General features: G+C 36.3%; 1 protein-coding gene across 6 annotated transcripts in view; it reads right to left on the bottom strand.

Moving 5' to 3' along the window:
• NAALADL2 (N-acetylated alpha-linked acidic dipeptidase like 2) overlaps window positions 1-21,455 on the bottom strand; it is a 1,320,052-nt gene that overhangs the window by 889,607 nt on the left and 408,990 nt on the right. Inside the window, exon 1 of one of the 6 annotated variants that reach the window (XR_003316023.4) lies at window positions 1,012-18,693. The exons of 4 other annotated variants lie outside the window; for them this stretch is intronic. Coding sequence is in view for 1 of the 2 variants with exons in the window: in XM_026498422.4 (XP_026354207.2) it covers window positions 1,012-1,054 (43 nt within the window). In the remaining variant the exon portion in view is untranslated. Of the gene's footprint in view, window positions 1-1,011; window positions 18,695-21,455 lie in introns of those variants that run through there. One more of the 6 variants, XM_026498422.4, reaches the window with a different exon arrangement.

Raw genomic sequence — 21,455 nt, 5'->3', positions numbered from 1 at the left:
TAAAAATGTCATTAGCAGTCAATTAAAAATATCTTGATCAAAATGTCTCTTGTAGGGGCGCCTGGGTGGCACAGCGGTTAAGCGTCTGCCTTCGGCTCAGGGCGTGATCCCGGCGATCTGGGATCGAGCCCCACATCAGGCTCCTCCGCTATGAGCCTGCTTCTTCCTCTCCTACTCCCTCTGCTTGTGTTCCCTCTCTCGCTGGCTGTCTCTATCTCTGTCAAATAAATAAATAAAAAATCTTTAAAAAAAAAAAAATGTCTCTTGTAAAGGTGACAAACAATTCATAAGACATTAGACTACTAGAAATCATAGCAACAAATAAGCATTATGTCAATTTGTTTTTTTTTTAAGAAGGAAGTTTCCTCACTCAAAAAAGTGAAATGTGTGATCAACCTTGTACTGTTTCTGTCAACAAGCCTAACCATAGAAGCCTAGTCAAGCCAGTGTCAACAAAGCCAATCCCTTCAAAGGACAAAGGTATCTGACTGATTAAGTAAGACCTGTAAAATAAACCCCCTCTCCCCAACTGCTTTGCTCTCCTCTGAGATCCTGTTTTCTACCTTTAAAAAATAGTTGTATTAATATATTAATACAAGGACACTTAGCTGGTAAACCCCAGATATCGCAAAACTTAATTACAAATAAAAATGCTACAAGTAGAGACAAAAAACTGTATTCTGTCAATGTTGGAAAAGATCTGCATTACAAGTTGGTCACACCATTTCTCCAGCATTACATTGGAAGGTAAAGATAATGCTTTCCCCACTCTCCACCAAATTTGGGTTTCTGTGCTGGTGGAGTCGTGGAGCCCAAGAGCCAGCCAGCTTCTTTTGAAACAAGAAAAATCCCCACCTCTTTTCCTCACCCTCAAAGCACACCTTGAAACTCGGCAGGGGCACACGCAGGCGCACGTGCGCGAGCTTGCACACACACACGCACGCACACACTTTGTAATAGAAACTGCTTAAATGTCTGATTGGAGACACTTCAGAGACTGTTGGAACTTACCTTGCAAAGATGTGTTAGGTAAACTCGCTTCATTCTCTCCCATTTTGTTATTTCTTTTTAAAGGGGGCCAAGCAGTTTCAAGTTGTGTCAGTTACCTTGCAAGCTTGGTGACCTTCTGACTTTCTCCTTAGTACTGTAACAGTATACTACCTGCTTTCTTCTGTGAATAATTACCATTCTGCTTCCTGAATTACCTGGGCTTGCAGGACCTGTTTTGCTGTGAAATGAGATCACATCCTTTGATCCAATGTACTGCTATTAATGTCTGTTTCACAAAATGTGGCTTTGTTTCAGTTTTGACATTAACTTTTAATTCTCTACTTTCACTTTAGTCTAAAACATATTTACATTTTCCCTGAGTGTCGATACTACCAACACACCATGGTGCAGAGCCACAGTTTTATTTGTTTTTTAATGTTCCCGATCTGCTTCTCGTACGGAAATAAAAATTTAAAGTGAATTTTGCAATGTTCATTAAAAAAAAAAAAAATACAGAGACCTAAGGAGCAGCACAGGAATCAGTTGTGTGCAGTGGTGGAAAGACAGTCTCTGGAGTACCTCCAGTCCTAGCTATGGAACTGTGAGGGCTATACCTTCTCTGAGTCTCAGTTTCCTCAAAATGAGGTTGATATCTATTTCAGAAGGTTTTTATGAAGATTGAAAGCAATCATGTATGTGCTAAACACTGTGAATGGCAGATGATAACACAACACAGGCAGCATTTTTCCTACTCCCCTCCACATCCTTTTCATCTCCTTCCTTCTTTCCCTCTTGTCCTTCTTCCATCTGACAAGTGCAAAGTATTCCCAAAAAGAGCACTCATGTCACTATGTCCTGACATCATTTGTCCTACTTATCAATCGAGAGATCTTAGACAAACAATCCAGTCTGATTCCAGAGTACCTCAAGGTCCTCATTTGTAAAAGGACACTGATATTTGCAGTGCCTTTTTACTAGGAACATAACAAGTATTAAACTATTGTGCTTCAAACAAAAATAATCTCTAGCAAAGATAAGCAACAAATTGGAGATTTATCTTTATTCATTTCTAAAAGTGAGAGAGGAAGTAGATCACAAAAATAAATCAATTTATTTAAGCTCTGTCTCCCATAAGATATCCAGAATAAAAAACAATTTCTATTTTCTCCCTCCAGAATTCCTTAAATTTTAGCTTTTTTCAGACTGGTTAAAAAAAAAAATTGAGGCTCAAGCACCTTTCTCCTTGAACAGTTCTCAAAAATATTAGAAATGAAAACAAACGTGATATAAAAAAATCCCCATCACAGGGGCACCTGGGTGGCACAGTTAAGTGACCAACTCTTGGTTTCAGCTCAGGTCATGATCTCAGGGTCATGAGATCAAGCCCTGAGTCAGCCTCTGCACTCAGCTCAGATTCTGCTTGAGTTTCTCCCTCTCCCTCTGCCCTTGCCCACTGCGTACATGCGCGTGTGTGCTCTCTCTCACTCTCGCTCTCTAAAATACATGTCTTTTTAAAAAAATCCTCATCACAGTTAATTTACACTTCTCTCTTTCATTACCTCTCTGGGTCTCAGTTTCTTCATCTATAAATTGATCTGGAACATTTACTCAGTCCCATTCTCTCATTATAAATACCAAAACCTCTGATTTAAAATCTAAGGGTGGTTTGTTCCAGAATAGAGTACTCTTTGCCTAGTAAAATTGCATAATGTTAATATATATACCATGCTACATACTTTACCAAATGTAACCTGAAGTTGAATGTTTGCCAATAAAACACCATTATCATCACATTCGGACTCCCTGCCTCAACAGGAGAAACACATATCAATCCTCCTTCATTATAACAGCTTGGAAATGTATTTACATATTAGGCCCAGGCACCCAAAATTAGTCAATAACCAGTGTAAAACAACCATTATCTACCAGCTGAATTATGGAGTGTTTGAAGTTACAATGAAAGTAGAATAGAAAAGTCCTATTTTTGAGCAGAGGAAAAACATAAAAACACCAGAAATCCCAAAAGTGCTTATCGTTGCCCAGAAAGTAACATAAATATACACTCAGTTATACTGAAATAGCTTCAACACTTACAAAGTACCATGCACTCAGTTACTCACTCTCTCTCGTGTGCCTCATATGTTTGGAAGATTCTTCCTTCATCACTTTCTCTTTGTCTGACTAATTCAAATGCAGGAATTCTTCATGAACCTAATCTTAGTTGAGGCTTCTTCTATATGCTCCCAGATGCCTCTTAACAACTTGGAACTTTTCCTTTCACCATGGCTCTTATCACATTGTGTTGTATGTACCGCTTATTTCTGTCCTCCTGAGCTGCTGTGTGAGAGACCTCTTCTGTGCCCACTACTGTATCCCTAAAACTGTTCAGGGTAGCACAGTTCCTGCCACATATTTTGCCTTCACAATTTGTATAAAGATGAATAAAATTACCATCATCACAAAAAGTGAATTAAAGGATCTCAAAGGAAAGAAGGACATAGATTAGCAAAGAAGATGATGAAAGATATTACAGGAGGGAAAAATGCCAAAATAAATTTCCAAAGTGAAAGGAAGTGGGGTTAACTAGTTAGGTTTATCTGCAAGAGTAAACAATTAGGAGCTAGAAGGATAAAAGAGATGAGGACATGTATGAGAATTTTCAAAAAAGTATCAAAGAGAAATAAATGAAAGAGAAAAAAATATATACAGTGAATCCATTAGTTTAACACACACACACACACACACACACACACACCCAAAAACACTGGTAGCATTAGCTAGACTAGCTTTACTGAATGGTGAAAGGAATACTAACTATAAAATCAAGATTTTTGGAATATTGGAAAGAGAGTCTATGAGAGTGACTGCGTCCTCCATGTGCATTCCGAGACAATGCAGTAAAAATTACCCAGCACATTTTTTAAACAACTTAGATGACTTAAAAGAAAACAACATTTACAACCATATCAGCTTTCTGTATTTCTACCATTCTATTTCTAAAGCAAACTTCAAGGAGAGAGTGGCCACAGAAAGTTATAAATGCTATCCTTCATCCTTCAGTTTGACGGTTCTATGTAGAAATTAAACAAGAGGAAGAAACCAATGTTGAAGTTTAAACCTGTTATGGGTAGTTATTAAAGTGATTATGTAGTTCTGTTTTTCAAGGGAAGATACATGTGAAAATTTGAAAAAAAAATTATGAAGTGGTTATTCAAAATTCTGAATGTTGGCGCTGTCTTATAAAACATGGAGTCCTGGGTATGTAAAATGTTACACATTTAATAATTACACAGACCTGGGGGCACCTGGGTGGCACAGCAGTTAAGCGTCTGCCTTCGGCTCAGGGCGTGATCCCAGCATTATGGGATCAAGCCCCACATCAGGCTCCTCCCCTATGAGCCTGCTTCTTCCTCTCCCACTCCCCCTGCTTTTGTTCCCTCTCTCGCTGGCTGTCTCTCTCTCTGTCGGATAAATAAATAAAATCTTTAAAAAAAAATAAAAAATAATTACACAGACCTGGTACTTCTCAATGAAAATTATAACAGTAGGGGAACAAATAATTTGGTCAAAACCATAAATATCCACAGATAGAAAAGGATTAGAACTCTTAAAACTATTATCCTAGAAGCTACTATGAGGAGGAAAGTCCATGTTCAGGAACCAGAATGAATTTCTGGGACTGTAGTTTCAAGAATTAGGTAGAGGTACTTAAAGAGTGCCAAAATATACCACCCCAAAATATGTCTCATTGGCATTTGGATATTTTTTAGAGAGGGAGAGAGAAAATCCAACATGGAGCCCCACACACGACTAGATCTCATGACCCTGAGATCATAACCTGAACTGAAATCAAGAGTCAGATGCTTAACCAACTGAGCCACTCAGGCAACCTGGATTATTTTGATCTAAAAGGCCTTGAGAACCAACAGACACAGGAAAAGTTCTTTACCTCTCTTCACTGCCTAAAAATAGAGTATACATTTCTTCTTTTATAAAGAAAATTTACATGTATAAAGGAAATTTCCATTTGTAAAAGTTTCTCCTTAACAGGAACAGAACTAGTCCTGGAGACAATCTTACCACTTGAGAAACAACCCTTCCTGAGCATACATTTTCTTGCCTCACTTTTCCATAACTTGCCTCCCATTCCCAGAAGCCCCACACCCCTTTCCATTGGTTAGTGTAAGATGGTATAAACCTCAATCATCTGGCTCCCTCAGTCTCATTTCCTTGTGAGACTCCCATGCAAATCTACATAATTACAACTGTTTTTCTCTCTCCCTCCCCCTCTCTCTCATTAATCTCTTTTATCAGTTTGCTCAAGGGTTCAGTGAGTGAAACTGGGAGAGTAGAAGTTAAAGGTTTTTCCTCCCATGTATGCTCTTTTCTCAAGAACATACACAGGTGGTGTTTATTTCATGCATTTTAGAATAAAGTAAACCTAGTTCCTATACAGTTGTACACCAATGTTTAAATTTTTCGGTCTTTTTTCTTCGTCTATAAAGTAGAACTAGGTAACAGTATTCTGAAAGAATTAAATGACATCATATTTAAATGCTCAACATGGTGGGGCTCCTGGCTGGCTCAGCCTATAGAGCATGTAACTCTTGATCTCAGGGTTGTGAGTTCAAGCCCCACATTATGGGGCAAAGACCTTACTTAAAAATGAATGAATGAATGAATGCATGCATGCTCAACATGGTGTCAGGCAAGTGATAGGATAGTTCTTAAATATCACCTCAACACAGATCCTCAATCTGGTCAAACCATCCCAAATCTAACAAATATTTTCCAATGTTGAGAATTGATAGGACATAAAATTTTCTGAACTAAGCTTACTTTTCTTAAATTTCTCTTTTTTTTCTTTTTTTTAAGATTTATTTGTCAGAGAGAGAGAGAGAGAGAGCACAAACAGGGGGAGCAGCAGGCAGAGGGAGAAGTAGGCTCCCTGCTGAGCAAGGAGCCCGATGCATAACTCGATCCCAGGATCCTGGGATCATGACCCAAGCCGAAGGCAGATGCTTAACCGACTGAGCCACCCAGGCATCCCCTTAAATTTCTTTCTTGATTAAAATAGAGGTGTCAACAGTGTAAAAATGGTGAAGTTTGCACCTTGATACCATTAATGAGACATTTGGCTTAGACCCAGGCATTTCATCACTTAGCATTTTTGATTAAAGATTCTTTGTTGAAGCTGAAATTCTGTTGTTTGATTGTAGCCAAGAATTTCTAGGTTGGGACTGTCTGATCCTTATAGCTGCTAAATACTTTTGAGTCCTACCAGAAATAAGACAGTTAGCTAAACCAGGAAGCGGGGAGAATGCATATACTGTACAGGAAGAATGGGTAGAAATAAACAAGATTTTCTCATGCTTAGGAATACTGGCTGAACATATCCTCTTCCAGATCTGGGTATTACCAGATACACAGTCGCCCTAGACAGAAATTTAGGATTTATCCTTAGCTCTATCCTCCCACATTTCCCGAATAGTCACAAAGTCCTAAAATTCTATGTCCTAAATGTCATTGAAATTCACCTCCCTAACTTTCCGTATTCTCTAGGTAAGGCCATTATCATCTCTTGCCAAGACAGAAACTCCCTAAATGAATTCTCCCTTTCCTTTAATCCACCTTTTCTGTATCTGTAGTCATCTAGCAGATAGAGTGACCTTCCTAAAACATAGTCATGCCATTTCCATGATCACGTATGTTCACTGTTCCCACAACCCACTCAACATTATCACCACCATCCCACTGACTCCTAACCCTCCATTAGCATCTAGTTCATCTAACATCTAGTTTAACTTAGGCTTCTCTGACATTCCCAAGCCATCCGATGCTAATTCTAAATAGTTGAATACATAATCACATTTACTTTTATACCTGTGAATATATATATAGCTAGTCAAAATAAATTAAGGCATACTCAGTGCTTTGTATTAGGATTGACTGCTGGGCAAAAATAACCTAATTAAACTTTTAATTCTCTCTTTTTTTTTCATAAAATTGGCATACAGAATCTTAAGAAAATCTGTATTGATGGAGAACAAAGAAAGTAACTACTTCTTTCAGTAGTAAGACATATCCATTAACAAGGAAACAAGCAATAATGACAAGGAGAGTATTGTCATTTTCACGATCTTTCCACTACAGTCTTATTAAATGAAGTAGCCAAGGAACTATATAAACTATCTTCTAACACACACATGCACATACAACAGAGTTGCTTAACAATTACTGGTGGTTTATAGGTTATTTCACATAATTAAGATATACAGTGACTCATCTAAAAATAACAGACACATGGAGATGCCAAGTTGGAAGTCAGGTGGGAGTGATGTACAAAGCAGTCTAATTTGCTGCTGGGAACAACACTCTTCTAGATTGTGGAAGAACTTTATAACAAAACATTAAATACAAGCTTATAGCCATAGTATATAGTGACTTATACACTTTTTATGAGGATCTCATGAAGTCTTGGCTTACATGCCAGAAAATTTTAAAGTAATATTCTCTTATTAGCAATTTCAGCCTCATCCATATGAGTCTGATAGTGGGAAGACTAGCTGTGATAGTCATCTAAGTATCATTTGAAAAAGAGAAAATAGTAACGTTTCAGTGTATATTTAATTCTATCATGGAACTATAAAATGAAGTACACACACAGAAATACTTGATTAATCTATATAGAACTATTCCACAAACCCGGGCAAAACTCCCTCAAGAGGAACCCCAAGGAAAGCATTAAAGGAAGATACATGATAACTGCCTGAATCAGTGTAGAATGATGGACTTTTCAATTTGAGAATATCAGGACATGTTAAAAATCTACAATAAGGCTGGAAAAAATCTCCAGCTAAAACCCTAGAACACCAAGGTTTAATAGGAATACCGAACTGATGGAATGATTTCTTTAATCCTTTAAAATGCAATGAGAATGCTTAAATGATATTAGTTTGGAGATAAGTTTATTTGCTCAAAACATCCTGATATGACCAATCTTCAAAAAAGAAGTTTCATCTTCATATCAAAGAATGATCTAAAACCCCTCAGATACTATGTTACGAATACAGCCCAGACATTCATGCTGAAAGGTAAAACGTCCTCTGGTCTTCAGCCTCTTCACAATAGCCGCAAAAAGCAAGACAATAATTAATGCCAACTGTGCTGCAGAAATTTGGCAAATACTATCGAGCCCCACATCAGGCTCCTCCGCTGTGAGCCTGCTTCTTCCTCTCCCACTCCCCCTGCTTGTGTTCCCTCTCTGGCTGGCTGTCTCTATAAAAAAAAAAGAGAGAAAAAAAAAAAGAAATTTGGCAAATACTAACTAAATGAAAACAATGTTTAACAGCTGTTCAAGGGTAACAGCCTTCCCTGTTAAGGTGAAGCTAAGCTAAAAGGTGAGGCTTCTCATTGTCTTTAGAAATACTCTATCCCTTTCACTTAACACCTTAGTAATAGAACAACAGGGACTATAACAATCACTTATTAAATTTAACACTAAGTACTTTGGTTTCAATTCATGAATATGAACAAAATTAGTCAAAAATAACTATGAGGAATCTAAGAAAATTAGTATATCCTTTTGTTATAGTATAGTATTTCTTTAATTTTTAATTCTTTAAATGTTTTTCTTCTTCCTCTTCCTCCTTTTTTTGAATAAAGTCAAAGTGGCATAACAAGCATTTGTAGGGGGGGAAAAAAAAGAAAAAAAGATTCCAGGAGAACTACTTTTGTTCAACATCATAATGGGCCACTACTTTCTGGTGCGAATGTTTTCTTTCTGAAAGCTCCTCTTTTACTTTCCCGCTGACTACCCGCCAGCCAGCATTGTTACAGAAAAGGAGAGGAAGGATTAAAGTCTTCAACCTTCCCCTAAGTAGCTAGTACTTAAAATAGACTTTCTCTAAAGTGACTGGCTGTCTTTCCTATGGTGACCAGATTTACAAAATGGAAAAAAAAAAAAAAGTCACGGAACAAATAAGGGGAGATAAACACAGCTTCTTTGGACGGACTTTACACAATAATCGGCTAAATGGAGAGAAATAATGGGAAAAAAAACAGAAGCCCAAGAAAACACTGGGAACTACAGTATCTAATGACCAGACAATGAGGGACTCGCATGTGAGCAATTTTAAGAATGAATAAACATAAAAATAGAGCTAGCCATGCCCTGGCTACAGCTACCTTTAAATACTTATGTTCCCTCATACCTCTTCTAAAACCTTTAGTTTTCCTATAGCCTAACTTATCAATTTTTATTTCCTTAACATTTTTTTTTCTTTAAAAAGCTCGGCAAATACGGCCCTGTCCTCCAATTCTCAAGGCAGATATTGAGAGCATTTCCTAGCTGCTGTTTTTAGATCTGCCAGATTCATAAGCATTTAATAAATACTTGATAATTGATTAATTGAAAACAAAATTATATTTCATCTTTCTCCTAAAATCTTTAAAATGAGAGTGTAAGGGATATTATTAATTAAAAATGTTACTAGTATTCGGCTTCCTACTGAAGGGGCCAGAATATGCCACCCCAAAATATGACACTTTGGCGTGAGGATAGTTTTGAGCCGAACACCATTAGCTCTCTGCCTTCTCCCCTTACTATTTCTAAGGATGTAAGTTTCCATCAGTAATAGTGTTTCCCTCTCCCTTACCAGTAAGAGAACTACTCTGGAGACAACCCTTAGTACCTCAGATAATTCCTATCTGAAACAAAACAAAACAAAAAACATTAAATAAGCCTTGTTTGACAATACAATCCCTCCACTCCCCTTCCCAGAACTTACCTCCCTCTTACAGAAATCCCAAACCCTCTTTCCTTTGTCTAGCCTAAGATAGTATATAAGCCTCAAATTCTGACTGTTTCCTAGAATCACATTCCTTTGTGAATTCCCAGTGTGTATGCATGTAATTAAATCTATTTTTTTTCCTCCTGTTAGTCCATGTTTTGTCAGTTTAATTTGCAGGGTCCCCAGCCACTGAACCTAGGAGAACAAAGGAGAAAAGCTCTCTACCTCTCCTACACCTCTTTTCTTTGGTTTTCCTAAAATCTAAAAAAACTCTTTTACTTCACATTGGTGATAAATTGAAAATTACAATATTTTAAAGTTCACAACAGTTTAAAGAAATGACCTGAGATTGAATTACCCCTATTAGCACCTAATGAAACACAAGTTAAATAGTGAAAACAAAGATGACAGTGTAAAATGCATCAAGAAACTTGGAAGGCAATTTAAATTATTAAAGTTAAAATTAAAGAGAACACTCTACTTTCTAATTTAAGGGTTCTTTTATGACATCACAAATACTGCACTTATCTGCCCTCAGACACTCTTGTTTGTCTGGAAACTTTTTTTTTTTTTAAGTAGAATCTGAATGATTTTTGGTGAGTTATTCACTTTCATACATGACTCTTGGCTTTTTACTAACAAAGTCACCCGAGCTCTCTTCCCAATTTCAGTGTCCAAAGGTAATCTAAATTTATACAACTGTATCAATATAATAACTCGTCTTTGCCACCAAATTAACATACTAGAACTGCTTTATTTGAATTTTAATTTGTTAATGAGCTAAAGATGATTCCATGAAGTGGCCAATTTCAATGTAAGTTCAGAAATTTTCTGATATACAGTCGCTGTTAGCAATGTAAACCTTCTTTTAAATGTTTCACTGTTGATGGCATACATATTTGCCATTTTTATCCTGTTTGTTCCTTTGTGTAGATCCATGTTTAAGTTTCCTACTGACTGAAAATCACCATCGTGGCTCAGCAAGCTGCAGGACACACTGATGCTGGTGCCTAAGACAGGTGCCATGGACGGAGCCGGTGAAGCACTCCACTTACTTCTTCAGCTGACATGGCAACTGGGTGTCCCCAGCAGGACGCAGTGTGTGCAGCCCACCCTGTACCATACTGTAAGAAAAGCCCAGTTGCCGCCAAAACAAAGCAAAACAAAACAAAAAAGCCCAACCCAACCCAAACCATTTCTTGTAGTTCTTGTCCAATGATAACAAATTGTCTCAGTTTATCTGAAGAAGTCCTTACTTAGTCCTTCCTTATCCTTAGAAAATATTTTTTTTCTATACATTGAAATATTTCTCTGGGTACGTGGGTAGCTCACTCAGTTGGACATCCAACTCTTGACTTCCGCTCAGGTCAGTATCTCAGGGTCCTGAGATTGAGCCTCAAGTCGGACTTTGTGCTGGGCACATGCTGTTTCTCTCTGCCTCCCCCCTCCCATTAAAAAAAATTCTTTTTCTTTCAGCATTTTAAGTATTTTTTTTTTCCCCTTTGTCAACTGGCTTACATAGTTTTTGGCCAAAAAAAAATTCTATGATTTTTCTTATCCTTTACCGCCTGTATACTGTGTATCTTTTATCTCTTGCTGTTTTGATGCATTCTCTGTCACTCATCCTTAGTCCATTTGATTATTATGTGACTTGGTAGAATTTTCTTTGTGTTTATCATGCTTGGAGTTTGTTGAATTTTTTGGCTTTGTCAGCTTATAATAGTCACCAAATTCTAAAAAAACAGAACAAAACAAAACAAAACTTCCATTAATTGCTATCTTCAAATATTTTGTCTCTCCTTCCTTCCTTCTTTCTTCTGATTACACATGTTATAAATAAACACATAGATATAGATGTAGATATCCAAGCAGGTCACTGGAGCTCTGTTAATTTTTTTTCAGTCCTTTTTCTTTTGTATTTATGTTTGAATAGTTTCTCTTACTATGACTTTCAGTTCACTAATGGTTTCTTCTGTTTACTATTCTACTATAAATCCCACCCAGCGAAATTTCATTTCTAATATTTTATTTTTCATTTCTACAAGTTCTGTTTGGAACTTTTAACATTTTAAATATTCTAACATTTTTAAATCTTTTTTTTTCCTTATTAGATTGCTTCCTTTTATATCATTGGGTATATTTATAACATTTTAAAGCATTTGCTAATTCCATCATTCTGGATCAGTTTCTATTAATTTTTCTTCTGATTATGAGTCTCAGTTTTCTGCTTCTTTGCATGTCTAGTAATTTTTGATTGGATGCAGAACATTTGACCCTATGACTTGTATACTGTTGAGTGATGAATTTTGTTGTATTCCTTTAAAGATGCCAGACTTTGGGTCAGCTGTTTAATTACTTTTTCTTGTTTTCTTTCTATAGATCTTTATGTAAAAAGGTATATGAAGATATATCTTTGTTTTTATTTCCAGCATTTTGTACACATTATTTTTGTTCCAGCTGAATACCTGGTTGACCAAATTAAGTACAGCAAACATCCAAATGAAATTAAAGAACCATTTTTTTGTGTGTGTGGAACATCTGACTTCCATCATTGAATTAATTATATTAAATTTTGAGAACAATGCTTGTCTCCACTAATATCAGCACTTAAAGGCTATTAAGTTACTTTTAGATCAGCCTGATTGTTTTCAAAATTTTTAATAGTTTTTGTTTGGTTGTTGTTCATTTGTTTTTAGGTCAGGCCTAGAGTAGCCTTTACTCCAGAGTTAGTTTATCCACGCCACCAAGATGTGTGACATTTTTAGAGCTCTACTGGATGCTTTGTATAGTCATCAGATCTTTCTACTCTTGTTGGTAAGAATATGAATGAATCCTAGCTTGTGTGAACTCTGGAAATTATCCAATTTAGAGATCTCTGGTAATTTTATTTTTCTAGTAGCTGTTCTTTGCTCAATATGGTGTTTCACCCTTTGCACTGATTGGTATTCAGTTAAAGGTTACAAAGTACTCTTCTACAGATGTCTGGAGCTTTCTTTGTGTAGCATCTCTTCTCTCCACCTATAGCGGTGTTTCATTCTCCCCAAAGTTTAATGTCCAGTTCTTCAACTCAGGATATATTTGGGTTCTTCCTTTATCATTTTCTGAACAATTTATACTCATATACATCTAGGTATAAAGCCAGGACTATTATAAGGCTCATTTTATTTGATTTCCTTTTCTCAGGATCACAGTTCTGGGCTTCTTGTGTCCTATGTTTAGTATCAATAGATTTAGATATTGTGTCCAGTTGACTTGTTTTATGGCAGAAGGCAAGTCAAACAGAATTTACTCCTTTACAGACAGAGCAAAAATGGTGCAATCTCTCTGGAGGGCAATTTGGCAAAATGTATCTAAAGTGTTAAATAAAAATCAGGGGCACCTGGGTGGCTCAGTCTGTTAAGAATCTGATTCTTGGTTTCGGCTCAGGTCATGATCTCAGGATTGTGAAATTGAGCCCCACGTTGGGCTCTGCCATCAGCAGAGAGTCTGCTTGAAGATTCTGTCCCTCTGTTCCTCCCCCCTCTTCTAAAATAAATAAATCTTTAAAAAAAAAAGAACTCTCTTGTAAGTTCTAAAATAAATAAATACATACATACATAAATAAGTAAGGTATTAAATAACAGTCATTTGAAATGTCACTCCCAGGAAATTTTCCAAGACAATAATAAGAAAAGTGTACAAAATAGCTTATGTAACAAGATTTGTTACTGTTGTTTGTAATATAAAAAAATAAGTAATCCAATGCTAACAACAGATTTTTTAAATTAAGTATAAAATAGTGTAGTCGAATCATCTGTAACTGTTAATGCAGAGTATTCATTCACTTACAAAATATCCAACACATTGTTACATTATATTTTTATCACGATATATGATATATGCTAAAAATATTACAATTATTACTACATTACAGAATTACTGGTGATTGTCTAATTTCTTCCTTGTATCCTTCATTTTTTTGTATCTTAAAACTAGTTACATATTACTTTTACAATAAAAATAAAGAAAGCATTATTTACCATTTTGAGAAAAAAAAAGTAAGTCTAATTTATGTTTCCTGACTATTCTTCAAAATAAATTAGAAAGATAAAAGAGTGGCTCAGTAGGTTAAGCTCTGCCTTTGGCTCAGGTCATGATCTCAGGGTCCTGGGATCAAGTCCCACATGGGGCTCCCTGCTCAGCAGGAAGCCTGCTTCTCCCTCTCTTTCTCCCTTCCCCTGCTCATGCTCACGTATACACACTCTCTCTCTCGCTTTTGCTCTCTCTCAAATAAATAAAAATCTTTTTTTAAAAAAAGAAAAGTTAGACAAAGAGGTCCTAAACTGTGCTTTCAAAAAATGCCAGGGATATCCATACAGTTTATCTATAATTCATGTCTCTGATGTTTATAAATGGAACCTGAGCTTGTTAGTGTTGGTAAATAGCTAATAAAAGAAACATCTACATGTGTAGAAATAGGTATTCAATGATTACTTAGTAAATTTAGTTGATAAGAAATTTTTTAAGCTTTAATTAGAACTCCTTAAAGGGACCTAGGAGGAAAACTGTGGTATAATTAAAAACCTATAAAGCTTAGATGTTCTATTTATGGGAGGGTGGGGTGGGAAATAAATGTAACTCAGTAGATATTTCACAGTTTCTTTCTTATAAACTCATACTTTTACAAAAACTAATACAAGTATCTTAGCCACCATGTTGATTTGGGGAATTTTAGTTAGAAAAGGGAAACAGCAGGTCACCAAGACAATTCTGTTTGATCTGGGAAGAAAGCAGACAAGAAGCCACCTAAGGAAAAACTGTCACTCTCCAGAGAACTAGCAAAATAAGAAAATTAGCTTGACATTTCTTATTCTTTATAAAATACCATCTTCTGAAAATAATTAATATATTATCACTAACAAAAACTATACAGGAAAAACAGAATTTAAATAATAAATTATTCCATTCTCAGAAGTATCCAGTATTGGGGTGCCCAGGTGGCTCAGTAGGTTCAGCCTCTGCCTTCAGCTCAGGTCATGATCTCAGGGTCCTGGGATGGAGCCCTGTGTCGTGTCCAGGTCCCTGCTCAGCAGGGAGTCTGCTTCTCCTTCTGCCCCTTCCCTCCCACTCATGCACCCACTCTCTCTTTCTAATAAATAAAATCTTTTTTTTAATAAAAAAGAAGTATCCAGTATTAACCATATATATATATATATACACACACACACACATATGAGGAGTGTATGGGTAAATATAGGTATGATATAGATGTAGAAAGATATAAATATATTCAGAGGCATAGGCATGAATAGAGAGATAAAATCTAACAATGTACAGACCATTTTAAAACATGCTTTTTTTTTTTCCTGTTAAAATTGTGCAGTGGATATCATTCTATTGACATCTCTTTGATGGACTTTGGAGTCAGATAAATGTGCATTTAGGTCCTGGCCACTACTTATTCACAGTGTGACCTTGAACAAATTGTTTCACTTCTCTGAGTCTCAATTTTTTCCCTCATCAAAATGGAGAAAACACCTGAGTCTCCATAAGGGGTTGAGGTGATAGTTCCATATGATAAGGCAGGGCCTGATCATAATAGGCTCTCAACAAACTTTGGCTATAATACAGATCATTGTTTTTATTTAATTTTTATTATAAGATTTACAAATAACTGTGATACACAGTTTTTGAAATGTTTTCCCAACTTCAATGATCTTCTCTTATCTATTCCCCACATCCACAGCGGTAAATATTTTGTTCTATATAATATAGTTCATTCCATAGGTTACAGTTGACCAAACCAGTATATACATAAAACTCCAAGTAAGGCCAGAGATTTTTCTTCCCCCTGTGATTTTGATTTGGGACTGAAGGAGAATTAAGGTTGGGCTTGTAACATGTAACGTCAGGAGCTATGTGCATAGCCACATTCAGCCATGAGACCAGGGGCCTTAGAGCAGCTTCTCATGGAAGGAGAATAGTGAAGCTGATTTTTGGAAGAAAAGGAGATAAGAGATAAAGAGAGAAATTAGTTTGGATTACTTATGGGTCTTTCATTAATTTTAGTCCTAGCCCTTGGATTCTATGAATAGATGGACACTTCTCGCTTCAGTGAACGTGAGAAGAACACCTCATTGACCTTATATCAATTAAATTCATAAAGAAATGATTTTGAGAACCTGTTCTGTTACTCTCAGACCTCTTAGCCTAACCAGTGATACTGATATTCATCAAAGACTGTATGAAAATGTTTGGTGGAAGAATTGGTGAACAGCTTTCTTTATAGAAAGCAATTGCTATGATTTAAGACTAATCCATCTCTTATGGAGAGACTGGGACAATGGTAGTTTTGAGTCACAACCCTGAGCAGAGGAACCCAAGGGGGACCACACAGAAAGTTTTGGAATGTAAGATGTGTTTGCTCTCACTGTAAGGTAAAAAGGAAGGATCCTGCCTCATGCCTTATAAAGCTTACCCTATAGAAAGTCCAAATCTAGAAGGCTAGATTTTTTAATATTATGCCAGATATGGAGAGGGTATAAGGGTGCCTGAAGATGTCCATGTCCTAATCCCTCAAACCTAGACACTTATTAGGTTACATGACAAAAGGGAATTAAGGTTGTGCATGTAATTAAGTTTACTAATCAGGTGACCTAGAGATGAAGATATTATCCTGAATCATCCTGAAGGGCCCAATTTAATGACATGAGCCCCCCCTCCTTTTTAAGATTTTATTATTTATTTGAGAGAGAGAGAGAGAGAAAAGCAGAGGGAGAGGGAGAGGCAGGCTCCCTGCTGAGCAGGGAGCCAGACCCAGGGCTCAATCCCAGGATCCAGAGACCATGACCTGACCCAAAGGCAGACGCTTACCTCCGTGAGCCACCCAGGTGCCCCTAATGACATAAGTCCTTAAATGTAGAAGAGGAACACACAGAAAGGAGGGTCAGAGAGATGTGATATGAAGACGACTTGATCTGCTATTGTTTGTTTTTAAGATGGAAGAAGGGGACACAAGCCAATGAATACAGGTGGTTCTAGATGGCAGGAAATGCAGATTCTTCCTCAGACTTCCAGAAAGGAACACAGTTTTGTAGACACTTCGGTCTTAATCCAGTGAGAGACATGTTGGACTTCTGATCTATAAAGCTAGAGGGCAGTGCATTTGTTTGGTTTTAAGGCATTAAGTTTGGGGTTAATTTCTTATAGTAGAAAATTAATACACCAGTATAATTTAATGACTAAATTGAAATTATGTTTGTGACTTAAAGTAACTATATCTGTCAGGGTTTTCAACCAGGAAAGGGGGAAACTTTCCATAAAGTTTAAAGGGGTAATGGAAAACAACAATGAATATAAGTTGTGAACATAGCATGAAGGGTTCTTGCTCAATCTTCTAGTTACAATAAATGTGCTTTTTTAAATTTCTTAATTTATTTAGGCTAAAGCTAGCTTGAATTGGTTTTGAATTGAATTGGTTTTGTTATTTATAACCAAACAGTTTTAATGACTAGAACTGTTAAATATCATTATGCCAACAACAGGTACAAATGGCCTCAGGCAAGACTGCTGACAGTCCTAAATGAGAACGATATCTAGGGCTTCTAATTTACTTTTTCACAATAGTAAATCATAGCACATACTATAAAGAATACCTCATTGCATCCTTAAAAAACCTCAAAAAAGCCAACACATTATACACTGAGAAACTGAGGTTCAAAAAACTTAAATAACATTGCTAAGGTCCTAAGTGATGGAAATAGCATTTGGAGAGACTCTGGTATCTTTCTGACACCAAAGCTCTAATAGTATCATTCATTCATTCATTCACTCACTCACTCATTCATTCAGTAAATGTTTATTGATTACTTACTATTTACCAGAAACTATGGAATCTAGCTTGCTGACATTTAATAAAGCCTCATTACGTGCCAAGTAACTTACATATATTAACTCACGTAATCTTTGTTCTATTATGTCCATTTTACAGATGACACCCAAAAAGAGAGGAAACTTGCCTGAGGACTTGCTAATGACAGAGCCAGGATTCAAACTAGGCAATGTGGTTCTTAGTGACTCTTTAATTTTTTCTCTCTCCTGCTGCCTGTCTGAGTGCAGAATATACAGAGACGGTTTCTGCTGTTCTCATAGAGGTTACAATCTAGTTGGAGACACAGAGGAGAACAAAGCAAACAAGTACTAGCTGTAATAGGGTTATGTAAGAAAAGGGCAGGATACGATGTGAAAGAATAACAAGATGTCAGTAGTAGTTGAGGGAAGTAACATTAAACAGATATAAAATTTGAGGAGCCAGCCACAGAAATGTTTGGAGGATAGTGAGAGAGCATGAGAGAAAGCCTAGAGGCAGAAAAGAACTTGGTCCTTTCATTCAGTTGAAGGAAGGCCACTGTGCCTGAAGCAAAGGGATAGTTACATAGGATTAAACAATGAGAATTGCAGCAATAAATGGTCAGATTTAATATTGGTTTTATAGTTCTTCATTAGGTGAAATAAAATTTCCCCACAAAATTAGTAAGATTTATTAATCAAAAAATCTTATTTTCAAAATAATCTATATATGTCTGATAAAGAAACCATTTTAACTGTCTTCCATTTATCTATACTGGAGGAAAAAGCATTGCCATTTGGTCCCAAATGTGAACAAAGCACAGCCACTACTGAATAGTAGCTCTTCCAGCTGCAGACACAAAGGTCTCCATAGCATAAACAATGACCAGATAGTTCACTTGCTCGATTCACTCCTAACTTCCTGGTTATCTGCTCAGTCAGTTTTTGCTCTAGGTAAGTATACTAAATTAACTATCAGTTTCATTGGTTATAAGTAAAATCCATTATGTTGACACATGATACATAAACTATTGTAAATATCTACAGGTGTGTATAACTCTTAAAAATTTAATTCACAAACTAACCAGTCATATCCACTCATACATTTTAAATGTGAACTCTAATTATATTTCAGAACTTTAACCATACTAATTAAATTCATAGTCAAAATCAGAATGCTGCTCAGAAATTCTGTGAAGGGAATTATCAGTAATATTCTTTTGTTAAAAAGGATATACACTTACAACGTCTTCTTATGAATTCATTAAAAATACAATAATTCCTTATAATTAATAATATTTTATAAACTAAAATATCAAATTCTATATAAAATAACTTTTCCATTCAAAAAAAAATTTTTTAAAGATTATTTATTTTAGAGAGCTAGAGAGAGAGAGAGCACAAGCAGGGGGAGGGGCAAAGGGAGAGGGAGAGAATCTCAAGCAGACTCCCCACTGAGCATGGAGCTTGATCTCATGACCCCAAGACCCAAGATCATGACCACAGCCGAAACCAAGGGTCGGTTGCTCAACCGACTGAGCCACCCAAGTGCCCCCCTGATTAAAATTTTAATGTAACAAATAAATGACATATCACTAGACAAAATTACATGTAATTATAATCATAAAAAAGAATAAGAAAAAGCCTATGAAACTCAGTCTAATAGTCCATTTTAATTAGTATGATGATTACTCCCCTATAACTCTGATCCTCAAAATAATAGGAAGTGTTAAACATGGAAGAATAAATCCATATGGCTTCTAGATCTTAAGAATTGATATTTTGTTTAGGGGCGCCTGGGTGGCACAGTCGTTAAGCATCTGCCTTCGGCTCAGGGCGTGATCCTGGCGTTCTGGGATCGAGCCCCACATCAGGCTCCTCCGCTATGAGCCTGCTTCTTCCTCTCCCACTCCCCCTGCTTGTGTTCCCTCTCTCGCTGGCTGTCTCTCTATGTCAAATTAATAAATAAAATCTTTAAAAAAAAAAAGAATTGATATTTTGTTTAAAATAAAATAACTATACCAAGTTTATTTTACAGAAATCACTAAAGTTTGTACTGGCCTCCTCTGAGATAAAAAAAAAAATTAAAAAAGCAGATTCCAAAGTGATCTTGCAAAAAGAATAATTTGTGTTACAGTGAAAATCTTAAATTTTCTTTTGTTTAAGATAAAGAGTAAAGGCTTGTGAGAAAGTTCTTATATCTACGAGATGAGCATACTCTTGCTTAAAGATAATGTTAAAGTATTATTTCATTTTTATATAAAATCTGTTGACCAATATATTCCTACTAATTAAAAAATTCTGGAACAATCTATGCTTGAAGGTATTGAAATTATCTATGTTGCTGTATATTTGGGCTTAGTGGTGTTTTGCAAATTTGCCCTCTAGGAATACTGCAGCCTTATACTCCAGCAAGGAATATAAAGCATTTGTTTAACAAGAATTTGGGTTGGCCAAAAAGCCCTTCAAATGGAACATTTTAATTAGAACCTCTGGATGAGAAAAACTGTACGTTTTTTCTTTTTCTTTTTTTTTCTTTCTTTCTTTTTTTAAGGAAAAGAAGAAGCTGTATTTTATGTCCTTACAAAAAACAAAAAAAGAGAAAACCCAGACACTTGGGAGGAAGAGAAAACCTGGTTTTAAATTATACCCACTTTAATGGCAGTAAATTCTTCGAAAAACATGCGTTTATAAAGATATAGACTACTTTCATCTTTTACATTCTCTTAACACTTTTAGCAGAAATTACCTTCATAAAGTACACCTCAGTGTCCTAGTCAAGTGGAAAGACAAGGATACAGGAGTCTGTGTATCTTTCACTTTCCTTTTTGTCCTATTTATTTGGGAAAAATTCTGTCTTTTCACTCTGAATAGATCAAGAAAGAAATACTAAGTACTTTTGGTAGAGACACAGGGACTAAAGCTGAATTGCCAGTGGAACACAAAACAAAACCAAAGAGCCCCCATTGTGCATTCTGCAACCATGTAGGCCATCAATTGTCTCTCCACATCCTCAACATACCCATGCTGATGCTCTTGATTGAATATCTAAGAACAAGACCCAGCATCATGCCTCCTGCCTTTGCACATACATTTCCCTGTACTTAAGGTGCACCCACACATACCACAGGTAAATATATCTACAGATACATGACATACCACATATTATTCAAGACCCAGCTCATTCTATAAGTCACTCCTCTGAGCTGATTTTCTTTGGCGTTCTCCCTTGTCCCTGACCCCAGTGCCTGCCTGGGGCTACATGTTCCCGCGACAGTTATGCAGCTCATTTGTGGGCAGAGGTTACAAACTCTATGCTGAAGCCAAATCAGCCCTGGCAAACTTTATATTTGACCCAGAAGGTGTTGTTTTCGTTTTAAACTAGCCCAATATTTTATATTTTATGATTTACCATAAAATTCCAGATTTCCAGCTTTGCTGTTGAATAATAATAATAATAAAAAATCTTCCACATTTTCACATGGCAAAAATCCTTTGAAGCAGAGTAGCTCCTGTGCAATAAGCAGGGGCTATTAGGTTCACCGCCCTCCCTCTGGTCTCCCCATTCTGGGTCTGTCACCTCTCACATAGTGTTGTATTTACAGGGTGTATGTGTGCATTTTTATCACAGAACTATTTCTCTGTACACAGCCCACTCAATTCACTTATTTTTTTCTCATTCTTGCCTATACATTATTTGACTTTGGTGCCCCTAGGCTATGGGAACGTGAGCGCAGAAAATTTAAATACACATGTCATTTATTACTACCCTTATCTTTATTATTGCAGCCATTTTTAACTGTGACTTCATTCCCTCCCTTTAAACTCATTTTCAATGCAACTACA

Source organism: Ursus arctos, unplaced genomic scaffold, assembly GCF_023065955.2.
Source record: "Ursus arctos isolate Adak ecotype North America unplaced genomic scaffold, UrsArc2.0 scaffold_4, whole genome shotgun sequence".
Classification (NCBI taxonomy): domain Eukaryota; kingdom Metazoa; phylum Chordata; class Mammalia; order Carnivora; family Ursidae; genus Ursus; species Ursus arctos.
Note: the sequence above shows the minus strand (reverse complement) of the source record. Positions and strands in the feature narration are given on the sequence as shown.